Source organism: Rhodnius prolixus, unplaced genomic scaffold (assembly GCF_049639745.1).
Source record: "Rhodnius prolixus isolate KJV_2025 unplaced genomic scaffold, Rpr scaffold_4, whole genome shotgun sequence".
In the NCBI taxonomy this organism is placed as follows: domain Eukaryota; kingdom Metazoa; phylum Arthropoda; class Insecta; order Hemiptera; family Reduviidae; genus Rhodnius; species Rhodnius prolixus.
In genome coordinates, this window is record NW_027411614.1 from 43684657 (window position 1) to 43703402 (window position 18746).

At 33.0% G+C, this 18746-nt stretch overlaps 2 protein-coding genes across 17 annotated transcripts in view; one reads left to right on the forward strand and one right to left on the reverse strand.

Annotated features, from left to right (window-relative positions):
- Hel25E (ATP-dependent RNA helicase 25E) overlaps window positions 1-18746 on the reverse strand; it is a 205016-nt gene that overhangs the window by 55256 nt on the left and 131014 nt on the right. The window lies entirely within an intron of this gene.
- Window positions 1-18746, forward strand: part of LOC141456096 (nucleolar protein 4-like) — a 79161-nt gene that overhangs the window by 7374 nt on the left and 53041 nt on the right. For 9 of the 16 annotated variants that reach the window (XM_074131755.1, XM_074131750.1, XM_074131751.1 and 6 more), the window contains 3 exons: window positions 572-1035; window positions 6684-6800; window positions 8403-8768. In XM_074131755.1, the coding sequence (XP_073987856.1) occupies window positions 820-1035; window positions 6684-6800; window positions 8403-8768 (699 nt within the window). In that variant the 5' untranslated portion in view covers window positions 572-819. Of the gene's footprint in view, window positions 1-571; window positions 1036-5598; window positions 5744-5894; window positions 5902-6683; window positions 6801-8117; window positions 8258-8402; window positions 8769-18746 lie in introns of those variants that run through there. The other 7 variants (XM_074131757.1, XM_074131759.1, XM_074131758.1 and 4 more) reach the window with 5 other exon arrangements.

Consider the following 18746-nt stretch of genomic DNA (forward strand, 5'->3'; position numbering starts at 1 on the left):
ACGTGAACATGAAGTAGACATTATTGTCGGCATTACTTGTTCACTGTTTTATTCTTTGAAACAAGAATAGAAAGTTTTTCTGAAAGTTAGTATGAATAGTTTTTTTTTCTGATATTGGTTATATTAGGATTTTTCGAAGAGTTGATTGAAATATTCAGCTTGATACCTTTATCTGAGCAAAATGATGAAGCTAACATTGACTGGTGATGGCTGCAAATCTGAAACTTGACATACTCAAATAAAAGAACATGAAAATCAATTATAGTGATAGTATTTCCATGAATTTTCGTCTCAAGTTGGCTTAATAATTCTACTGGGATCACAAATCTATCTTTTATTTAGAAACAGTAATCATGGAATTAAATTAGGTTGTCCGTCCCGATTTATGTATTTCTTTTGTATTTCCAAATTGTAAACTTACATTTAAATACTTAATTGAAACTAACTGATTTTGATAATAGCCGTAGCCTTTCGTAAATTTTCAAATTTTTCGCCATGATTATTTCTAAAACAATTACGCTACATGTACGAATTGAAATTAATGACTAATGCGAGAATGAATTTTTTTTAGATTAGCAGAAGGCAGCGGAATAAAGGGATCCTGGGTCTCTAGGCAATATTTTGGATTTGCAATTTACGATATTGATTTTGCGATAGTCCATACAACTAAAAACTCTAACCAGGTAAGATTAGATAACCAAAAATCTTTTTCTACATAACTAATAGAGATTTTTTTTCCCTTAAATTTCAGACCATTTTTAAATACAAAAAATATTTTAAATCAACTAATTACTGTTCTGCAAATACAAAACGATAAATATGGACTCTAGAGCTGCATTTCAGAGTTGGGCTTTGAGAAACTATTCTGGTTGTGTTAAAACTAAAACAATTACAGCTGAGAAATATAATCGAATATTGGCTACGTTGAAGGGAGAAATTAGAAATTGTGCTGAAAATAGTAAATTTCGTTTTTGGATGAGAAGTAAAGGATTTCGTTTGGGAGAAAAGGAACAACTTTATGCTCAATCACCGACGGTGAGTATTATTTTATTATTATTATTATTATTGATTCAAGGCGCGACAACATCTGAGGTTATTGGCGCCGGGAGGTTTTTTTTCAGTGCCTCTGGACAGTGTTCTTTCGTTACACTCACCGGACAGTGAGCTGTAAGAAGCTCCTACAAAGAGTAATCTAAGGGTCAGCAGCTAGATTCGAACTCGGGACCTTCGCGTGGGAATCTAACACGCTAAGCGCATAGCTAATCCCTTCTTTAAGTATTAGTTAATATTTTTAATATTATTATGAGACTTGCCACTTGAGAGGTGACCAATGGCGCTAATTTTATAAAATGAATTTAAATTAAAGTAAACAAGGAAATTGTCGCTAGGAAGTGGGTGGCAGTCATTAGATTTTCTGTCTAAAATTCATAGTGGTGTAAAACGGGTCAACCGCATGTCATCGGCAAACTTGCAGCAGGTTGCACACACTATTGCTTGACTGTTCAAATCGGTAGAGTTAATCATTCATTTGGAGAGAATGTGAACTCTTGTATTGGAATATGAACACTTTAGGTTCATTACGTAATATGACATTAAACTCATATTAAAAAAGAAGTGTTGCAATCGTATCATATTTTTGAAATTGATTTTTTGTTTTAAATATTTGTTTTAAGTCCACAAAATTCGAAAAAAGCTTGTATTTCAAAAACAGAAAATTGCAGAAGGCTTTAAACTTAGTATCAATTTTATTAGTATTATCGCTTTCGTCACAGTCAAAAACCTGCAACCGGAAGTGTGATTTATCGAAACAACTATTTTCTTCTGTTTTTTGCGATATTCTAAAAAAAAGTTTTTCTTTTTCAACTTGTATACTTTTTACTATCTTCAAATTCCTTTCACTTTTGTTTGTAACGTTCCTCCTGGGAGTTTTTATTTTATTTTTGATGATGTTTTTTGGCAAGTCTAGATGCTTTTTTTCTTAAGAACAGTTGGTTATTGCTGTTAATGTTACTGCCCAACGTACAACTACCATTTTAGGTTGAAACAATCCTTTTTTTAAAAAAATATTTTAGAAAGATTGTAGTGAATCTGAGAATTTGTTTGTATAGAATTTTAATTTGCAAAAATTAGGAAAATTAGGAGGGTAGAAGGCGCTCGTTTATATTACGCCTATAATTTCTCTACTTCTATCGTCTCATAATGTTAATTATTATTATTTATTTAATGCGCGTCAACATCTGAGGTCATCGTTGCTCGGATACGTTTTGCTGCCGGTCTTCGAATAATGTTCAGTTAAAAAAAGTTCGAAAAAAAAAAATTGTTTTGGCTAAGCTCCGAATCGCGATGTGGTGTACAGTACATTTTCTCGAAAATTATAACTGTTTTATTTGAACTGTTTTCTATTTCCTGAAATTATTTTGAACATTATATGCACCCAGAAACTGTTGTTTAAATCATTTTGCTAGATAATTTGAAAATTTTAGTTCTGAGTTCAGAGTTTTTTTTGTCTCCATGAATAGGGTAAAAACAAAAATGGTTTAATTAGTACTGACTAATCAAAAATAGTTTTAATATCTTTCAACTGTAAAATTAAACAATAGTATTTATAAAAATAAAATAATATGTATATCCATAGACGTAACAGTGGTCCAGCGGTATTGATTATTGTGTTAGGGCATAGATTCTGTATGTGGGAACGGGTCACCAAGGGTCACGTAGTATTCTGATCTGGATACCCAGAGAGGTCACCATTTATACACAAACAACTAGTTACAGAAACTAGTTAGAGAGACTATGTGAGACTGTACTATATAGGTGAGGACCCAGACTCCAAGCTGCACTCCTCTCCTGGGGAGAAAGAGTTCGCAGACAGATGTTTTAATTCAGAATAGAACAGCATCAGGTGTTGCATAGGTATATCGAGAGTTTCCATTAGTCGAATAGATTAAACATTCTGTTGGAGAGTGAGAAACTATTTAAGCCCTACTTGTTTCTTAGTCACCCCTTTCGTTTTTTCTACTCTCGCTTACTCCAGCATGGTATCGGTAAGAAGAGGGTTCTGATTTTCACAAGGAATTTCCATTTTGAGGTTTTCTTAGACCCAAAAAGTGGTTCATACAAATTGGTTTGTTGGCGTTATCTGCGTTAACTGAAAAACGAAAAATAATAGATATTCAAATTTGATATTTTATTTAAATGCTTCTATGGGTCTAGGCAATAAATGTTTCGAAAAATCCAGCCAACTGAAAAGATTTTTAAAAGTTATTTTACGGTTATGGGCTCCAACAATTTTTTTTAAAAAACGGTTCGCTAATAATTTTTATTTATTAAAACATTTTTCGTAGGGAATTCGATTAGATCACTTATGAAAAGTTGGTGATTATGGCCTGGGGTGACTTACTGAGATGTAGATCTCTTATCTGTGTTCTATCTGTAGAAATAGATTGAATGTATAGATTTGATATAGATATAGGGAGCGCCTTTGCTTCGGAGCACCGTTCTGGACGAAAACGTTTTAATTGTGTGTATAATTAAAACCCCAAACAAAATCACAAGTACTTATAGGTAGTAATAGATTTTATAACCTTCATTTTGAAAATGAATAGCGAAATATTAATTTTATTTGTGTGTATACTTAGTAAAGTAATGCTCCGAGTTGGTTTCTAATTAGATATATATGCGCGAAAATATGAACAATAATTATTTGTGTGTTTATTGTGTAATACAGACCAATAGTGATTGTAATGATGCTTATGATTAAGTGGGTGTGACCTTTAATTTTCATATTTTGATAATTTAATAACACCAATTCATAAATAATAAATTATATGCAAATGATGTGGTAATAATCACCGTGCACACTGTTTGTACACAATGAAATCCAGATAACAGTGTTGTATATTCCAGTGAGAGTGTGTATGTACATAAAGACCCTATCTAATTAACTAGGGCCTCTGTGCTAGTAATATTCCAGGAGGGGGTCCGCCGCCTATTTGTGCACCTGTTGCATGCTGCTCTTCCTACACCAGTCTTAGTTATTCTGACTCAGATATTACCTTTAATTAACTTGATATGAACTTTTCATTAGGTTGTAGATTTTATTTTACTTTTTTTTAAAATTCTATATTTTCTACTCTTGTATACGTTCTTTTGTTTTAATGTTTCTTACCTTCCTAAGAGGAATGTATTGAAATCTAGCATAAGCTATTTATTCAGGGTCCTTCTGGGTAAAGGTTGGTTACATCTCCTTGTGCTTCCATATATTGTAGTCTTATCACCTATATTTTATTAATAACAACTAAGTGTGAATTATAAACTTCATAAAAATCGGTTGATCGAAAGTGCGACTTTTCTCTTACCGCTTGTAAGTAGAAAGTAATGCAATCGTGCTTCAAGATTTTTGGTTCTCATGGAAATATCCATTTACTAAATAATTCAAGCAATTGCACCAACAGCCTCCTGGATTTGGCCTGCAGGTTTACTAAACACCAGCCGTTGTACTATTGGCTAGCTCAGCTCGTCTTTATTACGTAGTTGTTGGTGTCGTAGGTATTGTATTGTTAGCCTGAAATACCCTCTAGCACGTCAAAATCTATGAAAAATTCATCTTATCATTTCCCTTATAGAAATTAGAAAAAAATTATTAAGTAATCTCCTATTTTTTCAAACAGAACTTAAACGTTTAACTACCAATTTGGTATCATACTTATATCTTTTAACAAGCTATAAAGAAAGTGCAGTTTACTGAAAATACCATTAAAGCCCCAGTTTTGAAATTTCATGTATGTATATCATTCAAGTAATATGCATATTGTATTTACGTAAGTAGAAACATTTGATAAACCGGATCTTTAGACTCGTGGCAAAAATTTTCAACACGTGACCTTCCTACAAAAAAAAAAATGTAAATACAAATAACGTTTTTTTTGTACGAAAATGAAAAAAATCAACAAACACAAACGAACAATCCAGAAAAAAAAGAAGATTTAGTTGTTAGTAAAGTCCCTTTTCTTAGTTTTTATTAGGGTAAGTTAAAAAAAAAAGAAAGCTCAGAAGAACTAGTTCCATTCAATAAAAGGGTCCCTCCCTGTGTTGGTTCTTTAGACGTGTGTAATGCACACTTTCAACCCTAATTTATTCTATTGTTTTCTTTGATTTCTTTTAGTTAGCAAATTTTGTCTAATTCAAAAGATTTAATTTGTTTTTGTTTTTTTGGTATGGGCGGGGGGTGATGGAAATAGTTAAAAGGCAAGTAGTTGTGTACTTGTATTCACTACATTTTTATTATTCTGTTATGATCTGATTTGTATATTTTTTAATACAAATACATTTTCTTACTCTTTATAAAATTAACTGAATGATATATTGATTTACAATAGTTTGTATGCATTTGTACAAAAAAAAATAAAAATACGAGTAAAATGGTGGTTTCATATTTTTTTTTTTTTTTTTTTTCGGCGCATCAACAGCTGAGGTTATTAGCGCGGTGGTTTCATATTATATTGAAATGTATTCATATAGAATCATATTGAAATGTAACAAGAATATAAAAATTAGTCTTCATTTATTTTATTTTAATTTAAGTTTCTGAATACAAAAAATAATTGTAAAAAATAATTTAAATTTATTTTAAAAAGATTTAAGAGTTCAGTTGGTAACGTGCGATCTTGTGGGCAATATGCCAACTAGGTTACTTTCAGTACATCCGCTAGGTGGTGCAGTTTTGTTAATCTGGAATTCAAAAGTAAATTGAAAGTTTATTATTGTCCATATTATAGCTTATTAATAACTTCTAATTCTATACTATAATAATAAATTCTAATACATGAAACAATTTCATATTTTAATAATTAAATGATAAAAGTAAATGTTAATAATTTTTGAAGATAAAAGATTTTGAAGGTAATTTTTCGTAATGCTGAACTTAACAATTATTTAATCCTGCTAGAGTTTGTAATTATAATTATAGATTTCATTGTGCGTTATTTTTTTTAAATAAAACAGAATTATCTATACAGATTTAGAATACGGTAATTTTTAAATCATGGAAAATTATTTTTATATGGTGCGCAATTATTGGTTTGTAGTAAATGTAGTTTCTAACATCATAACCTTAGTTTTCTTTGAATACTGTGATTAAACCACTTATTGTCTCTAAACGTGAATATCATTTGACGATTTGTCAATGGGTAATTAACTTTTGGTTTTCGGCCTTAAAATGAGGTTAAAATTAATAAGTTTTACTTTTTGTGTTTTGTATTCTTACCAAATATCGTCTACTTGGCAAACTTTATCTACATTGTAACTTGTAATTTCGATTCTACAAACTACAAAAGGCTATTAAAAATTATTGTTCGTTATTTTCTGTTAAACATTGGATTGTAGAACTTGTTATGTCAGTCATTATCTATGATGAACATTTAGGTTTTCATTTCTTTTTGTTGTTGAAAGTTTTATTAGCTGTTGAAGTTAGTTAGCTGAAGACAGTAGACAATGTGTGCCGAAATGTACACACGTTACGTATATGAAACCTATAGTTTTTTTACTATGATATTTTCTACTACTAAAGCTATTGAAATAATTAATTTATATATTTTGTTATTATTTCGCTTTACAGTTTTTTCCCCCACTTAGTCAAATTATTTTAAAATTACAATATTTTTTAATTGTACAAATATTTCCAGGGGTCATTGAAGAAAGTAGCTGTAGTTGAAGAATTTTATGATATAATCTATAGTGTCCATGTTGAATCTGGTGCAAGATCTGGTTTACATGCTGGACAGAAGAGAACCTATAGAGCTGTAAGTTTTGATTATCATTTAAAAAGATAGATCTTTTTTCAGTCATTATATATGTAGTTATCAATTTTGCGCTAGGAGGGTGTGATAAAACTGAAAGCTTGCATTTATTACTACATTTCCAGGAGGTCATTAATGTGTTCATTGTGGTCTGTAAGTGTGGGTGTTTGTGGTGAATTAAACTACGCCAGTGAATGGACCGATCTAAAATAGTTACGCTTACTAATCTCTTCTCTACACTATAAGCTCTGAATTTTACGTATAATTTGGAATTCACTGGAGTAAAGCTTAACTGAAACGTAACAACCTCTTAGACAATTTGTTCCCTTCTTCCTGTATTCATCTTAAAAGAAGTTTAGCGACCGTTTCAAATTCTCGTATTTACCATGGAAAGTACATGTTTTAAGGTGGTAACTTGTGCATACGGCTGCAAGGTTTAAACTTGATTACTTACATACCAACCAACGGTTTCTAATCGAAACGTTTGTCCATAGAAGCATCCAAGCTATCACATTTTTTCGAGTTATTAGGTGCACTGACAGCAGCAACCGCTCTCAGCTTTCTTGCGATTTCTGTACCTTTTGTGACGTTCAGAGCAACAGTAAATGACAACTTCAAAGAGCAAAATCGTAATGCTCGTTTCTCTCGACGTTTTCTCGATAATGAAACGCCACCTGCGCGCATTGGACGATGTCATCACTACCGTGATAAATCCACGCAGCAACCATTCTTAATGTACTTTTCGCAACCTTTTTTTTTGTTTTCTATCGCTATTGCTTGGTTTTCTCAAAATCCTGGGATTAATTCATGTTGGCATTGATAAGACATACCAGATTTATGTCTTACTCCCACAGCTAAAGAAATGTATGGCTGGAAAACGTTTTGAAGCTATTGAAGAGCTGATGTGGTATTTTGCACCTTTTGCGCATTTCAGGGAAGAAATAAAAGTGCATCGAACTAAAAGGGGAATAATGCAATTTGAACTTTAAAAAAAAATCTTTTACTGCCAAGTATTCATCATGTTTTCGTACATACTCTCTCCAGATAGGCCGAATTCCAAGAAGTTATTTATAAAAATTCAATTTATTCTAATGACCAGGTTTAACACATTTCGTTGTAAGAATGGAGCATCAATATTCGCTGTTTCAGAATGTGACCATCATTGAAGAGTTCAAGTTTTCTTACGTACCGAGTTAGTTCCTTATTCTACCAGCAGAGTGTTTGAAATACTTTGCCATGAACATTCTTATTAACGGAACATGTGTGTTGTTGATTAGGCATAATTTTCTAGAATTGTCAGCAAAAAAAAAAACTGTCTTACTTATCTGTAACTGGCTCTCTTAGAGTTTGAATTATTGGCCGTCTTGTTTACTTCAATGAAGTTCATTTAATGTTTCTTTCAGCCTATCACTTCTTATGACTTTTGCGGTATTTTTGTTATGAGTCAGTCGTTAAAAGAGGTCAGAATAAATTGCAGAGTATTGATATTCTCCTGTTTAATTGCTTTTAACTATAAATTAAACTTTAAAAAAGCTTTGCGCGATATGCTACATTAATTAATTTTTGTTTATCCATGAATGAATGTGTGTTATCTTCTGTTTACAGGTCACAGAAAGCTATGCATTTCTACCACGAGAAGCAGTAACAAAATTTCTACTTGGTTGTTCAGAATGTCAGAAGAGAGTGGAGAATGACATGTCCACACCGTTGTCTACTAAGTACAAAGAATATCTACCGATAAATTTAACCACTAGAAATTGTGTGATCCGTTTATCGGTGCCGTTGACCACAGACTCAGTGAGAGATGATAGAAAATTAGATTGGACCACTTCAACGCCAGCAAAACGACCTAGAATTGATTCAACAACTTCATCATCATCTTCTCCAGAGATTGATATATCACCAATATCGACCACATCGGAAGATCGCCGTTCTACCAGTGAAGGCCCAACAGATTATTCTGTCAAACAGGTATTTATTAATTATTTTTTTCTTGTACTCCATTATGCCATTTTATAAAAAATAACTATTGCCACATTTTACGCATCTTTGTTTCATCCTAATTATCCACGCTTCTTCTTGATCTTGTAATAATGATCAAACTTGCACACATCAGGCTAGCGTACACTAAATTTACGATATATCGACCACACATATTGCAATTTATAGTAATTTATTATCTGTTGTACAACTGTTGGTTCGACGTTATGAACGATAATTGTAACTTACACACAGCCTATAAGGATTATACTATATATTATTTTACTATTAATATTATACTATGGTACTATTTTAGTCAGTACATTATCCATGTCTTTGCTTTTTAACAACAATAATTTTGGGCTGCACTTAATACACAAATGCCATTACTTGAAAATAAAACAATTTGTTTCGCAATTGACAACATGACTTAATTTCTTTTATTAAAAATATGTATTAATAGTAAACTTAACTGTAAACTTATTATATAAATTATCTACTACTTTTAAGTACTCAAGTTGATCCGAGTCTAGTATTGTGCTGATATAATACTCTTCATTTTATATTTCAAATTTTAAAATCATCGATTTTATGATTAGTACGTCGTCAAAGACATGTGTTAGGTATGCCCGCTAAAGGTTTGAGAGTCGCACATTTTGTAGCTAAGATCATAATAATTAAACGAAGGACCGAAAGAGTTGTGATGGCTGCCGGACCGAAATCGCCATTTGATGGGCTTTACGTTTTATGGATTTTTAATGAGGTCTGATTTAATTTATTGAATTAACTGTAGTAAATTATTATTCTTCAAAGAAGAAATTTTCATTTCAAGTAAACTACGTATGTAACATTTCTTTGATAGATTTCCGTCTTAAGAACGGACAGAGTCCTCAATGTAATTTTATTCACTTTTTTTTTATTTTAAATTTTGGGATGCACGTGAGATCTCTTTATTCTTAATTCTTAGTACACCTATTTTATTTTTGACCAAACACTTAAGGGAAAATATCTCTTAAGACGTTTCTCCAAAAAAACTTAACCTAGGACTTCCATGTTTTTTGGGACAAAGGAAGCGACCGGAAGTGCCACCTCAATCAGTCAGTTTTTTGGGGAGGAAGATCTCCTGGGGAATGGCTTCAATGATTTTGTTTTTTTTTTTAATTCGGTTGCTTATTGCATTTTCAAGTAATTGAAACTTTTTTCCTAGAAAAATTCTTTTACATGGCAGTTCTGGGGGAAACTGTGGGTTTAAGTTTTCCACTAAAATATTATTTAAGCGTATTGTAGTGGGTCTCATTTTTGATAATGCTTACAGGAATGCGATAAGTATACCAAATTCCCAGTTAGATGTAAACTTGGCCAGTGAAAGTGCCATCTAACATAGAGACGCTATTTTAATTGTGTGGGTTTCACGAATTTCTGAAAAATCTCAAAGCAATTTCATTATGTAAATTTTGCTTAAATAAAAGCAAATGTGATTGTTTATGTACCTGATTTCATTTAATGTTTATTTTTCCAACCATAAGCTGTTAGAATTTTACAAAAGCGTTTTAACAATACTTTTTAAAATTACCGGCCGGTTTTGATCGGCCAAGTCCGGCAATGTTCGCTAGGGCGTCTCATGCTTTATGGTGGAAAGGACGCCCGTCAAGCCCTTCTGGCTCTCGGCGCGGCCTGTTCAGTTTAGTAATCTGAAGCGTTCCAGTCGTATGCTGTAATGTCAGCCTAGGATGTCTAAACGGAAAACTAAGGTAGGCGTATCTCGTTAATTTTTTTGGAGGCGTTCAGTTATTTATTTATTTTATCTAAAAAATGTGAATTATATATATATATATATTTTTTTTTTTTGGCTTTATATTGGCTTCCTATAATTTTAAAAAACTATAATTTTTTTTAGATGAAACTAATTTTTTTCAAAAATCTTCTGTGATATATTTATTTTCAAAAAAAAATTTAATACTTATTTTTCTTTGCTATGAATTGTGAAATTCTATACAGTTAATGAGAAGTTGTGATTTATATCTTACCCATTTTTTTATCTTTGTTTTTCAAGATTTTGAAAAAATTATTTTTTCGCACAGAGCCTTGTTTTCCACTTGTAAATTAACAAAAGTTAATTTATTTTGTCTCTTTTTTTAATCGTAGATATTTTTAAAAATAGAAATGAAAATTAATTAATTTTTACTCTTTTACTAATTATTTTTATGAATAAAAAAAGAAATGCCGCATAAATTTTGAAATAAATAAATTGTAAAAATAAAAAACTGAGATAAACAAGATGAAGAAAAAAATGACAATTTTTTAAAAAAATTTTCCCCGAACAAAAAAAAATAAAAGTAACAGGAAGTAAGGAAAAAAATTGTTAGGTAGATAGGTAGGTGTAAGACAGACAAACATAGACAAGTATAATAAATATAAAAAACATAAAAATTAATATAAAAAGATATAAAAACGTAGTTCAGTATCAGGATAACATGATGGCCTAGGAGGTAGGTTTTTTGTTGTATATCTGTTTTTAAAACTTTTTTTTTTTTTATGTACTATTATTATTTTTACGAAAAACTGCTTGTTTTTTTTTAATTTCACCTCTTTTTTTTCTCTTTTTGCATATTGTTGTTCTTTTTTTTAAAGTAAGCGTAATTTTTTTACAACTTACCTTCTATTTGAGAACAATAAAATGAAAATTATGTGCGAGATCATGTCACCACAAAATATATAGCGAAGCAGTGCTTTTGACGGGAAGTACAAGTTTTAAGCTCAAAAATAGAACAACTTCCTTACTCGAAAACGAAAAAACTTACAAGCTAGCAGTTCCAAAAGCAGAAAGTTTAAATTTTCAGGAGTCCTTCCTGTCTTGGGGTTCGAAAGGAGTTTTTAATTTTTGAAAACTCTCAATCGGAAATACGTCATTTATTTAATGAGTCGTTTTGTTTTTTAGTGGTTCTTGATTTCTCAAAAAAAAAAAATCTGCAAATCTGATGAGCTAAGTTTCGTTGCAAATTGACTCACTATTACTGCTACTCATTTAAACAGATCTATTTTCTCCAGTTGCATTTCTAATCTGTAGATTCAAGCTTTGCGAGTAAAACTTTTAACTCTCTACATATAAAAGGTTGTATCAAAAGTCAAAGACCTCTTAGAAATGGAAATTTCAGATTGAAAATAATTTCAATTTTGTTAAAATGTGGAGTGAACAATAGTAATTATTTTTTGTCGATTTTTAGGGATAAACAAATATTTTTTTGTTTTATCTAATTTTAAAATTAGAATTAGATATTTCTTGTGCGTTTATTAATTCTTATTGTGTTTTAAAATTTAGATTATTATTTAACTAAATGTTTTTCTCATCAAATGAAACGAAATCATAAAAATTAGTTGAAAAAGATTGGGGAACATTTTAAGTAAACAAAGTTGCAAGTAGAAGGGTATTTAAATAGTTGAAGTGTGCATAGTGGGTTGGGCGCTATCAGCTGGTTGGCAGTCAGCTGTTCGGATGAAATATTTACATACTGACAATGGCCCGGTTTTTTCTTCGTCCTGCATCTTTTTTTCTTGTCCTTCCTTATTTAAAAGTTCTTTTCTAAAAGTTTTGGGTGATTATTATTTTCATGGTCAGGATTGTTCTTTATTTCATTTTTTTTTTGCTTCATACTTACTTTTTTGCTGTAGGTAAAACATTTTAACGCCAAAATTTATTACCGGTTACCTTTTAAGATCGCTAGTTTCAACGGAAATAAACTAAATATTTTTTAAATAATTTTTTTTTTCTTTTACCTAATAAAATTGGGTTTGTGAACCCCGGTTCACAAGCAAAATATCGCTAGATGCTCAAACTGTATTTTCCCCGTAGTCATTAACTTTGGGATGATGAAAAATCTCCTTAATCACTCTACTGTGCGAATTTTTTCAGTTTCTTTTTTGGAATTTGCTCAAAATTTTTGTTTTGCACTTGTTTAAAAAACAAAAATTGATACACTTAACGAACGCTCTTAGTTATAGTACAACACTTTTAATTGATTTCCTCCCTTCGAAATCCAATCTTATTACCAACTTAAAGGATGAAGTTTTAACAAAATGTTCATGTATGGACTTGAATTCCTTTTCACTAGCAGCGTCTTACGTGAAAATTGAATTTTTAAGTTGGTTGGCCTCATTTTGAAGTACCATTACTGGTGAATTCTTCAACACTTTTTTTGCCACTAACATGTTGCTGAAAAATCTGTCCTTGTATTGACCTTTACAGCTGTAAGAATTGCAGCAAGAGAATAAGTTGGTGAGGGTCTCATACTAGAATTCATAGTTTTTGTATCTTTTCGCTGAAATAAGTGTTTTGGGTAAGAATTTTGGAATCAACTTAAGATTACTTGTAACCATTTATGTATCAGGACAAAAAATTGTATTTTTTGTTGTAGTATTCGACTTTTTTTTCGAGTTGGTTGTTATTTTTTAGTTATCCTTAAAAAGAGTTGTTTTTTAATTCCTCTCGTTTTTTTTGGCTTTATCTGTCTCCGTGACCTTACTTCCTCTGAAAAGTTTTCTTCCTTTTATAGTCCAAGGGGCTCGGGAAAAGATTTTTCTCCCCCTTTTTTTTTCTTTCTTTCTTTTTCTTTTTCCAAAAGAAGACATGCAGCTCTCTAGAGCTGTGTGGAAGAGTTTTTAGGAGGTCTATTTTTGCTTTGCCAGGGGTTTATCAGGAGGGAAACTTGAACAGCGTTGTGCGCGTTTCTCCTGGTAAAAGGAGGATAGGAACAGAGGAGTTTGTTGAAGGTAGATGGGTCTCTCTCTCTCTCTCTGTCTTTCTGCGCGCTTGTGTGTGTGTTCGTTGTTGTGATTTGCTCTGTGCCAAAGTGTTAGTGTGTATGTTTTAGTGTAATAGCGTGCTATAGGGAATACTCCAAGGCTTCTCTCTAGTTCTACTACTTACCTGCCTCATCCTCTTCTCCTCTACCCATGTCCTACTCTCTTCGCTCTACCAGTTTTAGAGAGTGTTCCGAGGCTCTTCTTTGGCTGAAGGGGTAGTGGTAAACTGAGGAGTCGTATCTCCCTTTTCGGGCTGGTTTTCTTCTACACCTTCTAGTCTCTGTCTCTCTCGGCTTATCTGTCTGTCTGTTGGTCTCTCTCTCTTTCTAGCAAGCTCTTATATATATATATATATATATACATGTATGTATGTATAGGGCGTAGTATATCCCTTTCCCAGTGCTGGGTAACTCACCCACGTTCACAAATACATACACACTCACACACACGGTTACAAAGAAGACAGTCGATGGACAAACTGAGACTACTACAAACGTGAAACCACTACCGTAACGTATAATACTGTCAGTGGATGTGTTAGTAGTGGATGTGGAGGAGAAAGCCTAGCTATATAAGAGATGAGAGCGGAGGAGGGAGGGAGTTGCCCATCACACGCACACACGGACATAGACACTTAACCACTTTACACCACACGCAATGGTGTGCGTGCGCGTTTGAACATTGGCTCTGTCCTCCAGTTGTGTAGGCGTCCAAATAACCAACCAACACAACAAAAAGGATGGGGGTCTCTCTCATGACTGTGTCTCTCCCCCCTGCCCCTTGTGTGTACTAGATCGCCCACACGCACATCCATTCTAGTACCCTTCCTCTCCTTAGCCAACCCCCTACTTCATACCCACACACACTCACACAGTCAGACACACGCACGTACACACCTCTCTAACCTAACCTCCAGTTTGGTAACCTCCAGTGCAACCATTCTCAACAGCTTGGTGTGCGTCACTACAGATCATCTGTACACATACACATATGTACTCAATATCCATCCGCGACAGAGACTACTTGGCACAACCCTCAACTCACTCGTCATGGCTCTTCTTCACACTGTCAGTGGCCATCACCCAGACTGATATACCCAAACCAACCTTCTACGATATTACCACATCTATATAATAATTCTTCCTTAAAAAAATTTTTTTTGCTACCTTATAATAATGTTACAATTATACAATCTGAAGTTCATTGGAAGAAAGAGTGAAATTGTAGTTTTAGTCATTTGTGATGTCGCTGACGGATGACGCTTCTCTTCTAACAGAGAAGAGTTAGAGGAGTGTGGGGGCACGAGAAGAAGGTCTGCTTAGTTGGCACTGGTTGGCCCAACTTCCTAGCTCGCAGGGCAACTATCCGAGCCATCATAATCGCACTGAGAGATCTGAGGCATACCCCAGCTGAATGAAACACAAGTTTCGAATTTCCAAAAGAGGCCGACTCCGCTTAGTAGAGGGGTGCACCTGATTTTGTGGTGGCTAGAAACTCATAATATACAGGGTGATCCATTTAAAACGCACCAATCGCTAATAACTTTTTAGGAAAGCGGAATTTCGAAAAAACCTACGAAGTAAACTATATGTTTTTTTTGGTCTAGTTTTCAAATTTTCCACCCCCGATGCTGTATCTTTATTTTTGGCGGAGTTACGGCTAAAAACCCGATTGGGGTTTTTATGAGGAGCACTGGTTTTGACAATGATTATAAATACTACATAAAACACTGTGAAAAATGACGTTAACCCCGTTTCGATATCCCTAATATTAGTCGAGATATTTTAGATCAAAGTTATCATTTTATCTATTCGTGAACGGTTTTCGATATTAATTTTCCACCAGAAATTCACGTTTTGGGAGGTCCTCTGACTGCCAAAAATGCTATTGGTGACGTAAAGTAAAAAAATAATAAAAATTGAAGATTTTAAAACATGTAGTATAGTGTAATAGTTGTGGGTGAATCAGGATAAATTCGTTTTATCATCAAATAAAAGCAATCATCACATCATTTTAATGCACCCGGTACGCAAGACCTTTTGACCTATGATCACGGTAAGTTAATTTTCGGTGGCAACAGGAAAATTTTTTGTCTTCCGATGTAACATAATTGTAGGCGTGGCAACAACTCTTTTATACCTGATTTTCTTGATGGGCCATTATGTATGTATGTACTCGCATGTAAAATCCCAAAATATGGTGCAATTAGTACTGAATTTCTTGGGATTTACTTGTTTTAAATGGTTGATTTTCATCTTCACGGTTATATGTAATATTTTTATGGATAATTACCGGCATTATTTTAATCTTCCCAGAGGAGCAGCCTAATCTCAAGCTAGTCTTCAGTGTTAATCAGTTCCGTCCTACAGAAAACATCTTTCGTTTGCCCTTTCGGTCGAATTTTTATTTCACTTACGCAATGAAATCCGTTAAGAAAACTGGTGCCAAACGTACAAATGTACTATGTAATACTGTGTAATCGGTTTAACCGGGAATTTTCAGTTTTCCGGGATGGATATAGCTGGAGGTCAGCCCGGTTAATCGAGGTTGTACTGCATTTTAAACTTTTGAATTGTCTATTTTACACTCAACGTTGAATTGATTCCATAATCGTGAAAAACCACGTGAACTCCATTGTGAAAACATAACATCTAATTATAAATAGGCAATAAAAACTTTTAATTCTTAAAAATCTGGTTAAAAAAATATATATAAGGGCTAGCCGAGAAATAATCCACGTTTGATTGACGGTTTATGTGATTAGATCACAAAATAGCCTTAGTGAGAAATATCCAACCTTAAGGGTCAAACTAGGATGAAAAATATCAGACAGGAACTTTATGAAGGAGGAGGGTAAGAATGGTGAATGCATGTTCAGTTAATACAGGTCGTGCAGTCCAGATCGTATCCATTGGAGTGGCACATTGACCGATTCTCGCATAAAAGACCCTCCCAATGTTAAAAGCTTAAGCGTGTCCATTCGCTGGAGATGATGTAACCTGAACAATGGTTCATTATGTTAGTGTGTTTTAGCTTTCAAATGGGTCACAGTTTCGAGGCCTGTTTCCAATGTAATTTGTCAGTTTGTTTCAAATTTATTGCGCTAGCTTTTTGGAAACTTTGTCGCCCAATAAATTTGTATAGTTAAAAAAAAAAAAAAAATTACGGAAGTTGTATCCCTTATATTTGTCGGCAAAATTAATCAAAGAATAGAAATGAATAAAATAGTAGTTAAAATGACGGCGGCCTTCTATTGATATCCGGTAATGTGGACTAAAGATCTCGGACATACCGTTTGAAGGGAAATAGAAAAGACGCAGACTGTCGGCGAACTTGAAGCGATTTCTACTTTACTTTTTAAATTTCTGTTTTTAAGACCCCTTGACACCAAAAAAAGTGTTTTTCTATTCTTTTAAGTTGGGTGCGACTTGAGTCAGATGAAACCTTAAATTTTTGAATTAATCCCATCAGTGGAACCCGCGACTGTTAACTTAGCAATTATCTATCGAAGCACGCATGTTTCTGCATGACCCTGTCCGGGTTTTATTCTTTAATCAGTTTGGAGTGGGGATTTCACTTCACTTTTTACTGTCTCGCTCGTACACTTGCTGGACAAACCCTTTAGAACTTCCGTTCAAATTTGTAGGTACTACATGTGTTTAAAATTTAAAGAAAATCGTGAAAACTTTAAAAAAATTAAACATCCATAAGTAGCACTTATGATAATTGATTTTGAACTTTTTGTGATTTTTTCCCATTTTTTGAGTTAGGTTGGCAACACTCAAACAACAAGACAGACCTAAGGAAAGACATGCACTATACCCAAATCAATCTTTGAAACCCATGTTTTAATACCCACGGCATCTGGAAAAAAATTACTTGATCACGATACTATCCGTTTTCATCGAATGCCATACACGTCTTACTAAACATTTCCGGTTCAGAAAACTGGACATAATCACTATGTTTCCTTATTTTACCGTTGGAGTAAATTTATGTTTTGATGGCAAAATATAATTTTCTGATTTTTTTTTAGATTTGAGCTTTTTGAATCCATTAGAAAAAATGACGAAAATACTCCTTTGTACGCCTTAACTGTTTAGCTTTAAGAGCTTTCCTCCTATCTATCTTTTCCTTTTTTTTTTGCACTTCTGCACTTCCGGTATATTTAGCTTTCCTGTTAAAGTCAATATTCAAGAGTTAACATTTTCATTCTAATGATGGCAGCAGAATTAGACCACTCCTTTTTTTTCCTTTCCACGCTTCAATCCTTTAATCATCCACTCTTTTTGCTTCATCCTAACTTTTTAAGAAGCTATTCTCTGCGAAATATATCAGCACCCCGGAGGTGCACAACTCTAAGTCCATTTTTTCAAAATTTCTTTTTTTAATCTTTCTAATACAAAATTATTGTTGTTTATTACCAAACCATCACCTATGGTGCATCTATGTTACTTATTATCGACCAAACATTTAAGCAAAATAACTTCCGTAGGCTTATAAGTAAGGAAAAACCACGAAAAACTCTTTGATTTGCTCCCTTGTAAATTTAAAATTGGACATAGCGTTGTGTACCACCGGGGTACTGATATATGCTTTAAAAATACTGCAAAATGAACAGCATATTTTTCAAATTTGAGTTTCCATATCCTGAGTATGAAAATGTTTTAATTTCTCTCGCTAGTTGCTTTGATTTCATGTACAATGGACTTTTTTTTGGCTTTATCGCAGTAATTAAATTACTTTATTTATTTCAAATTTATTTTTTAAAAGCATCAAATTTGAAATATCTGGCGTGTTACCTCTTTAGTAAGATAGTGGGGATCACACAATTTTAGAGATTTTTAATCTGCGTGTCCTAAACTCGGATTATGGTCGTAAGAATTACTCAGAACAGGACTACCTAATATGGTAGCTCAAAGCAGCAAGAAATTGAGTTGCTATTATGCTCAAGCCACCATTTAACTTACTCTTTTCTTTTTGAACTCTATTTTTTTTTTTAGATTCACATAAGTTTGCGGACTGAGTACTGTAAAAAGGGCACCACCATTCCCTTAGCTTAGTGTAGCTCATGTTTAGATAACATTAACTTGGGACCCATTTACTGGGTAAGATAGTCTACGCATCGCTGTGATTGTTCAGGTTATGCTAGTCGCACATAACCAGGTA